The sequence below is a fragment of the Portunus trituberculatus genome, chromosome 9 (genome assembly GCF_017591435.1).
Source record: "Portunus trituberculatus isolate SZX2019 chromosome 9, ASM1759143v1, whole genome shotgun sequence".
Lineage (NCBI taxonomy): Eukaryota > Metazoa > Arthropoda > Malacostraca > Decapoda > Portunidae > Portunus > Portunus trituberculatus.
This window is the reverse complement of record NC_059263.1, coordinates 5,955,166-5,970,000: the sequence shown is the minus strand read 5'-3', so window position 1 is coordinate 5,970,000 and position 14,835 is coordinate 5,955,166. Positions and strand designations below refer to the sequence as shown.

At 42.7% G+C, this 14,835-nt stretch overlaps 1 protein-coding gene across 1 annotated transcript; it reads right to left on the bottom strand.

Annotated features, from left to right (window-relative positions):
- Nucleotides 1-2,070: 2,070 nt before the first annotated feature.
- LOC123501525 (ecdysone-induced protein 74EF-like) lies at nucleotides 2,071-13,693 on the bottom strand. Its single transcript, XM_045250386.1, has 6 exons — nucleotides 13,321-13,693; nucleotides 9,356-9,633; nucleotides 6,119-6,721; nucleotides 5,119-5,499; nucleotides 3,818-4,363; nucleotides 2,071-3,174 (listed from the first exon to the last, which is right to left on the bottom strand). Exons 2-6 carry the CDS (start codon nucleotides 9,437-9,439, stop codon nucleotides 2,431-2,433), a joined length of 2,358 nt encoding a protein of 785 aa, XP_045106321.1. The 5' UTR covers nucleotides 9,440-9,633; nucleotides 13,321-13,693; the 3' UTR covers nucleotides 2,071-2,430.
- Nucleotides 13,694-14,835: the final 1,142 nt, after the last annotated feature.

The window sequence follows — 14,835 nt, the reverse complement described above, 5'->3', positions numbered from 1 at the left end:
ATAGTAATGATAATAATAATGATAATGATAATGAACCAATTTTTTTTGTCGAGATATTATAATCATATTACTTTGAAAATCACACAGAAAAAAACAACAATCATAAAATAAAATATCTTTGCTTCCTACGTCGATCAAGATAAATAAGATGGATAAATAATGAATATAGCAATATATTTACGACAAACTGCATATTTACCCCTGAAAACATTAGTAATATTAACCGTTTTCTGTGAAGGGAAAGAAACCCGAGGGAAGGAATGAAATCCTACAAACAGTATCCTATTATCGTACTTCACTCTCTTGCCTACAGTGTGGTGTACGATTATGAGATGTTTATCATATTATTTATTTATCCTTTTTTCATGTTTCATTGATTCATTTTATTATGCTGTCTTGTCTTCCCGTCGTGTCCAGTTTTGTCTTGTATGAGTGACCCCTCGTAGGCAGTGTGGATTCTCGTGGCCTTGTAAGCTCACTTCATTATTATCATCCATTCTCTTTCTCAACTACTACATCTTCTGTAGCTAGCTGTCTCATTCTCCCCACCACTCACCCTCCTTAAAAAATGCGAGAAGAAATAAATGAAATAAATAAATGAATAATATAAAATAATAAATAAATGAATAAATAAATAAATAAGAAATTTAACAATGAGTGGTTTGAACTAAAATTTATAACCTCAAGATGAATATTAGTTTATTTATTTATCAAAGTGGACTCAACACAGGAAGGGAATGAATAATAGTGAAGACAGATGAATAAGTAATAAACGAATGACTAGATCAATTCCAGAAAGTTAAGATTAATAAATCAAGAAAAGGAAAAGAATAATAATAAGGACAGGGAAAGAATAATGAGAACAGATGAATAAGTAATAAACGAATGAATAAAATATCTTAATAATTGCTTTACGTGTCAATTGAAGCGATAAAGTCAAGGTAATGAGTGAAACCTTTATTTCTTTGTATATATTCATTTCTTTTATTGGCGTCACTCATTTGTGCGGTGGTAAATAGTTTTTTTTTTTTTATTCTTCTTACATAGATCTTTTCTTTTAATGGTTGATAAAAATAGTCTTTTTAGTATACGTATGTACAGCGAATGATATAACACAACCTCGTAGAATGCGTTTAATTTTCACACACACACACACACACACACACTTAATACAAATAACAGTAATACTTATTCAATGTCTTTTATAACCAGCACACGCACACACCGACAACAACAACGACAACAACAACAACAACAACAATTCGAAAGCGCTGCCGAGTTCGTTGACAGAAAATGTGTATGTCGTTGTTATTATTGTCACTGTTTGTAGGAAAATATCTTTGCTGTGCGTGGCAATGGTTTGTTTAGCACTTGTGTTCAGTAAGGCCATGTTGTTTGTACAGAGAGAGAGAGAGAGAGAGAGAGAGAGAGAGAGAGAGAGAGAGAGAGAGAGAGAGAGAGAGAGAGAGAGAGAGAGAGATAAGTAGGAGGAAAGAAAACAATGGAAATAAAGAGCAAATGAAGTAAGAGAGAGAGAGAGAGAGAGAGAGAGAGAGAGAGAGAGAGAGAGAGAGAGAGAGAGAGAGAGAGAGAGAGAGAAAAGAAAAATAAGGAGTAGGAGGAAAAAAAAAAACTGATATGGATGGAAATAGAAGAGAGAGAGAGAGAGAGAGAGAGAGAGAGAGAGAGAGAGAGAGAGAGAGAGAGAGAGAGAGAGAGAGAGAGAGTCATCGGTAAGCCTCAGTATAGGAATCATAATACAACCACCTGAGCTTAATACAATAATAACAAAAATACAACACATGGACTGACGATAACAGTAACAATATCTACAGTAACAGCAGCAACAGCAACAGCAACAGCAGCAGTAACAGTAAGTGATCAGTAACATTATATCATCATCATCATCAGCATTATCATCACCATCATCATCATCATCATCATCATCATAGTAGCAGCAACAAGGACGGCAGCAGAAGCAACAGTGGCAGTAGCAACAGTAGTAGTAGTAGTAGTAGTAGTGGTAGTAGTAGTAGTTGTTGTAATAGTAGTAGTAGTAGTGGTAGTAGTAGTTGTTGTTGTAATAGTAGTAGTAGTAGTAGTAGTAGTAGTAATAATAATAATAATAATAATAATAATAATAATAATAATAATAATAGTAATAATGGTTGCGAAAGAAGCTACATGTGTGATGATAGAAGTGGTAGTTGTAGGAATAGTAGGAGTAGAAGTAGTAGTAGTAGTAGTAGTAGTAGTAGTAGTAGCAGAAGCAGTAATAGTGGTAGTAATAATTGTTTGCAGCAGAATAATAATAACAATAATAGCAATAATAATATCACAATAGCGTAACACACACACACACACACACACACACACACACACACACACACACACACACACACACACACACACACACACACACACACACAATCAGGTCCTTGTCTCCTCCGCATCAGCAGAAGTCACCGTCGCTTCACCAGTAGGCAGGCCCCAGTCACCATCCCCAAGTGCGAGATGAGCCTTGGGGCCAAACTTATACACAAAACTCCTCTCCGACACTGGTTCTAGCGCCCCCGTTGCATAGTGGTACCGTAACCCTCTAGCGAAGTTCTCATAGCTCAAGCACTCACTAGCATGTTTACCTGTCCTCCTTCCCCACCTTTGTGCAATGGCAGCAGGTTGTACTAAGCGGAAGACGCCCTTAGCTTCATTCTCCCATCTAATCAGAGAAGGGTTAGTGGAAGGGTCCCGTAGAAGCCTAACTAAGTACTCCCAGGATTTTGGCCCGCGCAGTCTCCGTTTTCTGTTAGTCAAGATCTTCCCTAAGAATGGGTCACCGTCTCTTTGTCTTTCCTGGTGTGCTCCGCGGTGGCGATGTGTGCTGTGTGCATGCTGCGTGCGGTTCTGTCCTTGCTGTGTGTCCTGGCTGAGGTTCAAAGGGGTGTCCGTATCCATAAGCTGCAGGTTTTTATACTGCGAAGGTGTGGAGAGGTACGGTGAATGGGGGACTGTGCTAGATGGAAGAGGTGGTTGCAGGCGCGGTCTGTACGTCGGCTGTGTGGTGACGAGGAGGTGGTGGGTCTTGTTGGTGGAGGTGGAGGTGAATGGGGATGGAGAAGTGATGGTGGCGGTGGGGATTGGGGTGATGGAGGTGGTGTCTTCTCGTCCGTCACTCTGTTGGGGATGGATAAATGGTGGGGAGTTAATATTTGTTGTTATCGTTGCTGTTGTTGTCTTCTTTTGCATTCTCCCACCATCCCACACCTAATCTGCCAACTTATTAAAATGAAAGAGTTCACCAGTATTCTCGTTATTTTTTCTGGTAAGCTGTGGAACTCCCTGCCTGCCTCGCACTCCCTCCTTCCTCTGACTTGAGCGGATCTGGGATTATCTTTTAAATATCTCTTTCGTAACTGGTATTCTTAATCTCTTCAGTAACATGGCACGTTTTAATATTCATTCTACTTACAATATGGTGATTTGAAACAGCTTCAGAAACTTATGTGGGGATTGAAATAGTGAAGTCTCTGGCTATTAATCTTCTGACCTCCATAGACCCATTCTAATGTTAATGAAATCGTCTAATCATACTCAAAACTCATTGTGAAAATACGTCCCAGTACTGAAGAGGTTAATGAACCCCTATTTTTCATCCTTTCTATTCCCCTTGGCCAGTACTCTTCTTACATAAAAAAGAGAGGCAATGAAGATACCAAGAATAGAGGAACCATTTTACAAGAGCAAACAAGTCAATCATCAAATCATTACTTCTACAACCACGTACACCCTTTCAAAAACAACGCAAACTCATGCATACCTGACGAGAATGCAGGTGAGAATGGTGGTGGTGGTGGTGGTGGCGGTGTCTGCGGTGATGGTGATGGTGGTTGGGGTGGTGGTGATGGTGGTGGTACTGGTAGGGCAAAAGGGACTGATGCGTTGAAACAGGAGACACTGAAGAAATTTTAACAAGAGGCGGGGGTTCTCTTGGCATCTCGGACACTTCCCCTGCCGCTAACCCTCCTGCTAACCCTGCCACCGCCTCCCCATCCCTTGCAATGACCGGGGGGGGGAGGGCAAGATGGGAGTATGGGGAGCCACGGTTCTGAACTGGCTTAAGCAACTCATGACGAAGATGCGAGGTGTTGGAGGGAGGCGTGGCGGAGATGGGGGAGTGGGGATTGGGGGCCGGGGTTGGGGAGTGGGCGTAGGGTTGCGTGGGTGAGCGTGCGTGGTGTCCAGAGGTAGGGGAGAGCGTGGAGAGGGATAGGGGAGGGGAGGGGGAGGAGTAGGAACGGTTGGAGGAGGTTGGGGAGTGTATGGAGAGAGAGGGAGAGGGAGTAGTGGTGATGCTGCTCACGTTCTGTTGGAGAGAGAGAGAGAGAGAGAGAGAGAGAGAGAGAGAGAGAGAGAGAGAGAGAGAGAGAGAGAGTTGATTATGCAAGTTTAAATATGTTTGTTTCCTACAATTTCTTCCCCTCCTGTATGACTCAGAGAGAGAGAGAGAGAGAGAGAGAGAGAGAGAGAGAGAGAGAGAGAGAGAGAGAGAGAGAGAGAGGGGGGAAGGAAACATAATAGGAAAGAATTGAGTGTTATGCAAGACGGAGAGAGAGAGAGAGAGAGAGAGAGAGAGAGAGAGAGAGAGAGAGAGAGAGAGAGAGAGAGAGAGAGAGAGGGGGGGGGGAAGGAAACATAATAGGAAAGAATTGAGTGTTATGCAAGACGGAGAGAGAGAGAGAGAGAGAGAGAGAGAGAGAGAGAGAGAGAGAGAGAGAGAGAGAGAGAGAGAGAGAGACTACCCCTTCCCTCAACTAAACATAAATGAAGTAACAAGAAATGAAGTGGGAAAAGATGAAGTAATTTCCCTTCACAAATTGACGTTTGTAGGAAAATAATTAATACACTACAATTTCCCTTCGTTCAAGGAGAGAGAGAGAGAGAGAGAGAGAGAGAGAGAGAGAGAGAGAGAGACTAGGAAGGAAGCACAAAAATTTCCTACTTTTAACATGACGTCAGTTTTTCCCCGTACCGTGTGTGTGTGTGTGTGTGTGTGTGTGTGTGTGTGTGTGTGTGTGTGTGTGTGTGTGTGTGTGTGTGTGTGTGTGTGTGTGTACTTACCATAATTTCAGGATGTCTTGAATCCAGCATTATTTTCACCTCTATTTGTTGCTGTTCCTCTATTTCTCTCCTTCCTTCTTGTCTTCCTTCATCTTTCCTTCCCTCTTCCTTCTCCTCCTTCTTCTCCTCCTCTTCTTCCTCCTCCATCGCTTCTTGCTGCTGCTGTTCGGCATCGTGTCTTTCTTCTCTTTCTCCTCTTCTCTCATCCTTTTCTCTTCCTTTATTAATCTCGTCTTCTTCCTCCATCACCTCCTCCTCCATGTCTACCTTCTCTTCCTCCTCTTCACAAATTGTCAGGGGCACTGTATCAATGTATTCTGTGTTTTCATCCTCTTCCTCCTCTTGTGGCTCCTTCTTGATGTCTCCTTCCTCAGACGCCACCTTGAGAGAGAGAGAGAGAGAGAGCAAATAACTAAGTGTAAATAAATAATAAACACATTACTCCACATTTCTTCTTATTTTATTCATTTATTCACCAGTTTTGTCCATGGTAATGCATTAATTATCTCAACCCTTTCAGTACCATGCCGCGTTTTCCATATTCACTCTGCTTAGTATTCCGTGATTTTATACAGATTCAGAAATAGTGAAGACTGTGGCCATTAAGAAGAAGAAGAAGAGGAGGAGGAGAGATAATGAGAAAGAGGGAAGAGATGATGATAAGGTAAAGGAGGAGGAGGAGGATATAGAGGAAGAAGAAGAGGAAGACGGTGGATAAGAAGAGGAAGACAAAGGAGAGGATAAGAACAATGAAGGCGAAGCGGAATAAAAGGAGGTAGATGAGGAGGAGGAGGAGGAGGAGGAGGAGGAGGAGGAGGAGGAGGAGGAGGAGGAGGAGGAGGAGGAGGAGGAAAGCAGAACCACATGGATAAAAACGAATGAAAAAAGGAAGAGATAAAAGAAGAAGAACCAGAAAAGGAGGCAGAAAAGTAAACAACTGGGAAGCAAACAACAACAACAACAAACAACAAACAACAAACAACAAACACATTTCACTCACCAGAATTTGAAAGCTTCTCTCAAACTGTTCTGAGCAGACAAAATTGGGCGTGAACCTTTTTCTGAGGGGGCGAACATTCTCCCCACTCCCCTGGCCACTCCCTCGGGCCTTGTGGTGCGTGTACAGAGGGGCGGCGCTCCCTCGCACCCCTTCACCATCCCACACCCCTTCAGAACCCACGGGGGAGGAGCTGGGGGGATCAGAACGAGGATACTGAGACGGATCCACGTGGCTGTAAGATGAAGGGTAAGAATGCACGCTGGGGTATTTGTCGTTATGTGATACCCCCGTGGTGGACTCCCAGGTGTCACGGGACAGTGGGAGGAGAGGCGGCGGGGCGAGACCTTTCACCTGTAGACTCTCGGCCACTTGGAGGAACGCAGGGAGGTCAGAACGCGCCAGGAGGACTTCCCCGCGGTAGACATAGGTCAGTAAAGCCTCTAGGTGCTCGGTGGCCACGTCCTGCAGCACCACCACCGGGTTATGGAAGCTGTCGGAGGCGAAGATGGAGGCGAAGAAGTCACTGCAGGCGGACAGCACTACCTTATGGACCGGGTACACGCCACCCCCTGCGCACGCCAGTCTAGCGTCACAGTACTGCTCCTGTAGGTGCGGGAGATGTCTTGGGTTCTTTTCTTTTGAGGGCGACAGAATATATATATATATATTTTTTTTTTTTTTTTTTTTTCATTGGATTACTGTATATTTTTGTTGTTTTTCCATTTTTTTTGTTTGTGTTTTTTGGGGGTGTTTTTGTTGATTTTTTGGTGTTTTTTGGGTGTTTTTAGTAATTCTTTGGTGTTTTTGGTGTTTTTGGTAATTCTTTGGTGTTTTTTTCGGGGGTGTTTTGTTTTAGGTGTTTATCTTTATTTATTTATTTATTTATTTATTTATTATTAGCATTTCTTTTGTGTATTGGGTTGCTATTGTTTTTTTTTTTTGAGGATGTTAAGATTGATGTTCCTGTACACTGGGGTCAATTAACTATCTATCTATCTATCTATCTATCTATCTATCTATCTATCTTTCTATCTATCTATCTATCTATCTATCTATCTATCTATCTTTGGGTCGTACTCCAGTCACCACAGAGATGCTAGTTTCGTGTTTACCGTTATTATAGTTTAGATGTTACTCTGTGTGTGTTTGTTTTGCTTAATTGGCGGTTGTTAGTCTCATACATACACACACACACACACCCACACACACACACACACACACACACACACACACACACACACACACACACACACACACACACACACACACATTTATGCGCATTGCTTAGTTCTGGGATCCGGGTTGGGATACACACACACATACATAGTGTAAACATACATGCGTTGAATGATACCACAGTACACACACACACACACACACACACACACACACACACACACACACACACACACATCAATAAGAGCAACCTTGACTTCGATGTGTGTGTGTGTGTGTGTGTGTGTGTGTGTGTGTGTGTGTGTGTGTGTGTGTTCTAAAAGTGAATAATTAGTTTATAAACTCACTCTCTTTCTCTCACTCTCTCTCTCTCTCTCTCTCTCTCTCTCTCTCTCTCTCTCTCTCTCTCTCTCTCTCTCTCTCTCTCTCTCTCTCTCTCTCTCTCGTTTTCCTTATCAGCGTTATTCTTCTATTTTTCTTGTTTTTCCTTATGCATTATCATTTCATTGCAATCTGTAGCAAAACACACACACACACACACACACACACACACACACACACACACACACACACACACACACACACACACACACACACACACACACACATTTATAGACACTGCACGCAATCACACAGCCGGTCACTTTTCCACGGGTCCAAAGCACACACACACACACACACACACACACACACACACACACACACACACACACACACACACACACACACACACACACACACACACACACACGTTAAATTTAATATCGTCAAATGGGAGAAAAATTATAAGCTTTAAAGGAAAATAGAGAGAGAGAGAGAGAGAGAGAGAGAGAGAGAGAGAGAGAGAGAGAGAGAGAGAGAGAGAGCTTTTATCAGTTCTTTATTCTTTCCTAAGGCTGCAAGACGTCCCTGAATTATTGATAAAGCACTGATAACAACCTCTCTCTCTCTCTCTCTCTCTCTCTCTCCGGTAATTCCCAACACCTTGTTATGGGAATGAACATACTGCATGAGAGAGAGAGAGAGAGAGAGAGAGAGAGAGAGAGAGAGAGAGAGAGAGAGAGAGAGAGAGAGGACAAAGATACTGAAGGGAATGTATAATGGTAGTGAAAGAGCAAGAGAGAGAGAGAGAGAGAGAGAGAGAGAGAGAGAGAGAGAGAGAGAGAGAGAAGAGAGGAGAAAGAGAGGACAAAGATACTGAAGGAATGTATAATGGTAGTGAAAGAGCAAGAGAGAGAGAGAGAGAGAGAGAGAGAGTGAGAGAAAGAGAGGACAAAGATACTGAAGGGAATGTATAATGGTAGTGAAAGAGCAAGAGAGAGAGAGAGAGAGAGAGAGAGAGAGAGAGAGAGAGAGAGAGAGTTAGCTTTCTTGCAGTTAATATTCCACAGAAACAGTAAAAGTCTTGAAATAACAGACATTCTAGGACAAATAAGAGAAAGAGGAGGAGGAGGAGAAGGAGGAAGAAGAAGAAGAAGAAGAGGAGGAGGAGGAGGAGGAGGAGGAGGAGGAGGAGGAGGAGGAGGAGGAGGAGGAGGAGGAGGAGGAGGAGGAGGAGGAGGAGGAGGAAGAACAACAATAAGAACAAGAACAAGAACAAGAACAAGAAGCAGGTTAGTGTAAAATTCCTGACGAAGGAGAGATTGTAGGGAAAATAATGTGAGTATCGCTGTGTGACATCCATTACACATTCACTCATTACGTTATATAGTCACTGTATGATATAAAAGCACGTGAGGTGAATGTTATTAAGCCTGCAATACGTGAACAGGTTAATGAGTTATAGGGACAGGTAGAGGCAATATGTAAGGGTGGTGTAAGGGTGGTGTGTGTGTGTGTGTGTGTGTGTGTGTGTGTGTGTGTGTGTAGGAAAGAGAGCCAGCCAAGAGAAAAAAAAAGATAAAAAAGGCTTAATTGAGTGCTAGTTCTCTACAAAGAAGGAAAAGCGTCAGCCAAAATTAGGGAGCAAATGTTTCAATACCTCCCTCTTAAAAGAAAACAAGTCGTAGGAAGTCGGAAATACAGATGCAGGGTAAGGCTGGTGCAGGTAACCCATCTCACCTGTAATCTGTAGTGGTCCAGCAGGTGAACAAAGGTAAGGGTGTGGTCATTCCATCGCAGGTTTAAATGTTCCTCTCTCTCCATCTTTTCCTGTGTCTCTTGCTCTCCTTTTTTTTCTTTGCTATTCTTTTTATTTGGTTTTGTTTTATTTCTTGTCGGTGTTTTCTTCGTTCCTTCCTTTTTATTTTGTTACTCTCTTCTACGTTGTTGTTGTTTTTTTCTTATTCCGTTTTCGTTAGTTTTTTTTTTCCCCTCGTTTTCTTTCGTCAAGTGTGGTGCTGGAAAGTAAACAGTGCAATTAGATGATACTTCTGCTACTACCACTGCTACTACTACTATTAACTACTAACTTCTACTACTACTACTATTACTATCACTACTACTATCAACACGAACAATAACAATAAGATGACAATAACAATGATAAGAAACGTTAATACACAACATTTACTTATTCATTTATTCATTCAGTCATTAATTCATCCAGTCATACAGCCCACAATCCGTCCAGTATCCAGCAAATCATTCATTCAGTCAGTCATTCATTCAGTCAGTCATGCATCCAGTTAGGTAATCTTTCATCTAATCCTAAGCCTGTTTAAACATTCACTCATTCAGTCAGTCAGTGTTCCAGTCAGCCATCCGGTCCAGTTATCCACACAGTCATTTTTTTTTGTGTCATTTCAGTCAAGTTTTTAATTCTTTGGCAAGTTTTCATTCTTTTCCAGCCACTTGTTTGTGTTTCCAATTGAATATTTCTTGTTGCAGCAAATGTTCTTATCTTTCCTCTTAAATATTTATCCTTCTTTCTAAATATTATCCTGCCAGACAAGTTCTCTTCTATCTAGCTAAATATTTATTCTTCCAGCCACACACTCGCCCTTCCAGCCACGCACACACACACTCATGCTGTACCTCCACTCATCCTTCCAGCCACACACACACACACACACACACACACACACACACACACACACACACACACACACACACACACACTTGCAGCCACACACAGCCACACACACACACACACACACACACACACACACACACACCCCTGTACATTTTCAGTGTAATTTTTTACATTGCCTAACTAATAAACCGTTTATTATTATTATTATTATTATTACACACACACACACACACACACACACACACACACACACACACACACACACACACACACACACACACCCTATCCTTCCCCTCCCCCGAAACAGCCAGTCATGGAGTCACCGTGTAGCCAGGCATCTCCCTCATTGACCCACCCAGCCCCTCAAGGTCGCGTACCCCCTCTAGGTGGGTCCACAAGGAAGCCAATGGGTCCACATCAGTAGGAATCTAGCGGGAAGATGTGGCAAGAATCTTATTACTCCTGCTGCTTCTACTACTCTTCTTCTCTTCCTCCTCCTCTTCCTCGTGTTTTTTTTTCCTCCTTCCTCCTCCTCCTCCTCCTCCTTCTTCTTCTTCTTCTTCTTCTTCTTCTTGTTCTTGTTCTTGTTCTTGTTCTTGTTCTTCTTCTTTTTGTTTGTTTAATTCATATTCGTCTCTTGATTTTTTCCTTCTTTTTCTTTTTCTTTTTCCTACCCCTCCTCCTCCTCCTCCTCCTCCTCCCCTTCCTCTTCTTCTTTTCCTTCTTTATAATTGTTTCCTTCTGCTTCCTCCTGTTTCCTTTGTCTTCTTCCTCTTGTTCTTTTTTTAATCTTTTCCTCCTCCTCCTCCTCTTCTTATTTTTCCTCCTTTCTCCTCCTCCTCCTCTTCTTCTTATTTTCCTTCCTCCTCGTCATCATGATAAATCGTAATGTTCTCTTTGACCCTTGCAAAACCACCACCACCACCACCACCACCTTCACCTCCTCCTCCTCCTCCTCCTCCTCCTCCTCTTTTTGATTTATTGGGATGCTTTCTCACCCTTGTAAACTAACTCCTCCTCCTCCTCCTCCTCCTCCTCCAAATCCTCCCCTCCTCCTCCCCCTCCCCTCCCTCTTCTTCTTCTTCTTCTTCTTCTTCTTCTTCTTCTTCTTCTTCTTCTCCTCCTCCTCCTCCTCCTCCTCCTCCTCCTCCTCCTCCTCCTCTTCATCCTTCTCCTTTCTTCCTCTTCATCTGCTTTCTCCACCAGTTAATCTTCCGTTAGCCTCTTTCTCCTCCTCCTCCTCCTCCTCCTCCTCCTCCTCCTCCTCCTCCTCTTCCTCCTCCTTCTCTAGCTTAATATTCTTCCTTCTTCTTATTATGAAGTAATTATAGTGTTCTCAGTCACTAATTTTTCTTCTTCTCCTCCTCATCTTTCTCCTCCTCCTCCTCCTCCTCCTCCTCCTAGTCTCCCTCCTCTGCTTCGTGTCTTTTTCTATTATTACTTCATCTTTGTCGTTTTAGTTTTCCGTCTGGATTTTCCTCCTACTATCTCCTCCTCCTCCTCCTCCTCCTCCTCCTCCTCCTCCTCTCGTCCTCGTCCTCGTCTTTCTCCTCTGCGTCGTGTCTTTTCTATTATTGCTTTATATTTGTCGTTTTAGTTTTCCTCCTCCTCCTCCTCCTCCTCCTCCTCCTCCTCCTCCTCCTCCTCCTCCTGATCTTCTCATCAACATCTTCACTTCAGACTTGGTATTCTTCTCAGTTATCATTCTCTCCTTATTCTCCTCCTCCTCCTCCTCCTCCTCCTCCTCCTCCTCCTCCTCCTCCTCCTCCTCCTCCTCCTCTACTGAAATTTGAGAACTAGAATAAGGTAATGTCTGGTTTTGTTGTTGTTGTTGTTGATGTTGTTGTTGTTGTTGTTTATGTTGTTGATATTGTTGATGGTGTTATTGTTGATGTTGTTGTTGTTGATGTTATTGTTGATGATGATGTTGTTTTGGTGGTGGTGGTGGTGGTGGTGGTGGTGGTGGTGATTGTGTTCCGTAGACTTCAAGAGGGAAGAAAAAAGTTACAATCATGTTTTTGTGTCTCTAATTAATTATTTTTTTTGTTTTATCTTTTCTTTTACTATAGATTTGATTCACCTTGTTGTTTTCGTCTTGTTGTTTTTCTTTTTCTGATTATACTACTTCTACTTCTACTACTTCTACTACTACTACTACTACTACTACTACTGCTACTACTACTACTACTACAAATAACAAGAGGGTCATTCTTTTACAGTATGCGTTCATACACACACACACACACACACACACACACACACACACACACACACACACACTTTTCAGCTAGACTTTTCCTCGTCTGTGCCAACATCACCAATCTCTCTCTCTCTCTCTCTCTCTCTCTCTCTCTCTCTCTCTCTGATACGAGATAGGTAAAAAAACAGTCACTTTTTATTACTTTGCTATACGCGACACTAAAATATAACTCTTATCAGTTTATATCTCTGGAAAACTCAGGTGTACTTGTGTGTGTGTGTGTGTGTGTGTGTGTGTGTGTGTGTGTGTGTGTGTGTGTGTGTGTGTGTGTGTGTGTGTGTTGATAAGGTGACTGTGTGTTTGCGTGTTTGTTTGTGTGTGTGTGTGTGTGTGTGTGTGTGTGTGTGTGTGTGTGTGTGTGTGTGTGTGTGTTTACATTGTACCACGCTCTAGTCTTGTTTTCTATTCTGTGACAATTCAGAGAGAGAGAGAGAGAGAGAGAGAGAGAGAGAGAGAGAGAGAGAGAGAGAGATAATGCAGTTTACTCGTACCCTGTTGATTACCACTGTTTCATGGTCAAATCTGTCACATCATAGCACTGTTCTCCTCCTCCTCCTCACCACCACCACCACCACCACCACCACCTCTGTCATTACCATTAACTTGTATACAATTTACTACTACTTTTTTTTCGTTGTATATAATTCTCTCTCTCTCTCTCTCTCTCTCTCTCTCTCTCTCTCTCTCTCTAAATATATGTATATGTCTGTCAGTTAGTCATACTGTACCTAGAAACACACACACACACACACACACACACACACACACACACACACACACACACACACTCACCTTATTAATAACCAATTCGTCACAGGTGTTCAATGACAAACTAATCCAAGTACACACGGACACACGGACGGACACACGCCCACACCCCACACGTGTTGTATTCCTGTGGGCGTGGGGGTGGGCATGTACGTACGACAATAGCACAATAACAGTACGATATCCCACGGACACGCACTGAGATTTCGCAAACACTGGCAAACTAACGTATAGATATGGACACTCCCTCACACGTCGGGAGTTTCAAGCGAGTGAGAGGGAGCGAGCGAGCGAGTGAGCAAGTGAGCGAGTGAGTGAGTGAGAGGGAGAGAAACCCATCCTATCCCAAGCGCTGACGTGAACTGACTGGAGGAGGTGGCAGTGGTGGTGGTGGTGGTGGTGCTCTCGTATCCTCCTCCTCCTCCTCTTCTCTTTCTCTCCTCTTCTCTTTCTCCTCCTCTTCGCTCCGTCACCTGTGGCTTTTCCTCCTCGTTGACGTAACTTCTGCGTCACCATCCAACGTGTCGTCCGGCAATATTTTCCTGAATGTGTGTGTTTGGGGGGAAGCGCCGCGCACGTAGACAATAATTTTCTTCGTTTTTTTTTTTTTTTTTTTTTTGCTTTGTTTTGTTTTTTGTGTCTCGTTTTCTCTCTCCTGCTTGTGCTTGTCATTTTTTTTTTGTTGCTTTTGTTTTCGTTTCTCTCTCTCTCTCTCTCTCTCTCTCTCTCTCTCTCTCTCTCTCTCTCTCTCTCTCTCTCTCTTATTTTTCTTCTCTAACGTCTCCTTGGTTTATTTTCGTCTGTTTTTGCTTATTCATTTATCTATTTGTTTATTCATTTATTCTCTATTTCTATTATATCAGCGTGTTTTGATAAGATTCTGCTTTCTCTTCTAATGTTGCAGTAGTAGTAGTAGTAGTAGTAGTAGTAGTAGTAGTAGTAGTAGTAGTAGTAGTAGTAGTAGTAGTAGCAGTAGTAGTAGTAGTAGCAGTAGTAGTAGTAGTAGTAGTAGTAGTAGTAGTAGTTGTAGTAGTGGTGGTTGTAGTAGTAGTAGTAGTGGTGGTGGTGGTGGTGGTGGTGGTGGTGGTAATACAAAAGGAAATGAATTATCTTAATAAATGAAATGGTTTTTGTAGGAACGGTTCTTGCAGGAAGTTGTTTGTTTTGTTCCGTAATTATAATGAGATTTGTAATTGGCACGGAAGAGAAGGAGTAGGAGGTAGAGGAGGAGGCGGAGGGGGAGGAGGAAGAGGAGAAGGTGGAGGCGAAGGGAGAGGAGAAGGTAAAGGAAGGGGAAGAGGAGGAGGAAAATGATGTCATTAGTGTATATTTTGACCTTAGAACCAGGAAAAACCACCGGAGACACACACACACACACACACACACACACACACACACACACACACACACACACACACACACACACACACAGAGAGAGAGAGAGAGAATTTAACATGCATATTCGTGCACAAACACACACACACACACACAGAGAGAGAGAGAGAGAGAGAGAGAGAGAGAGAGAGAGAGAGAGAGAGA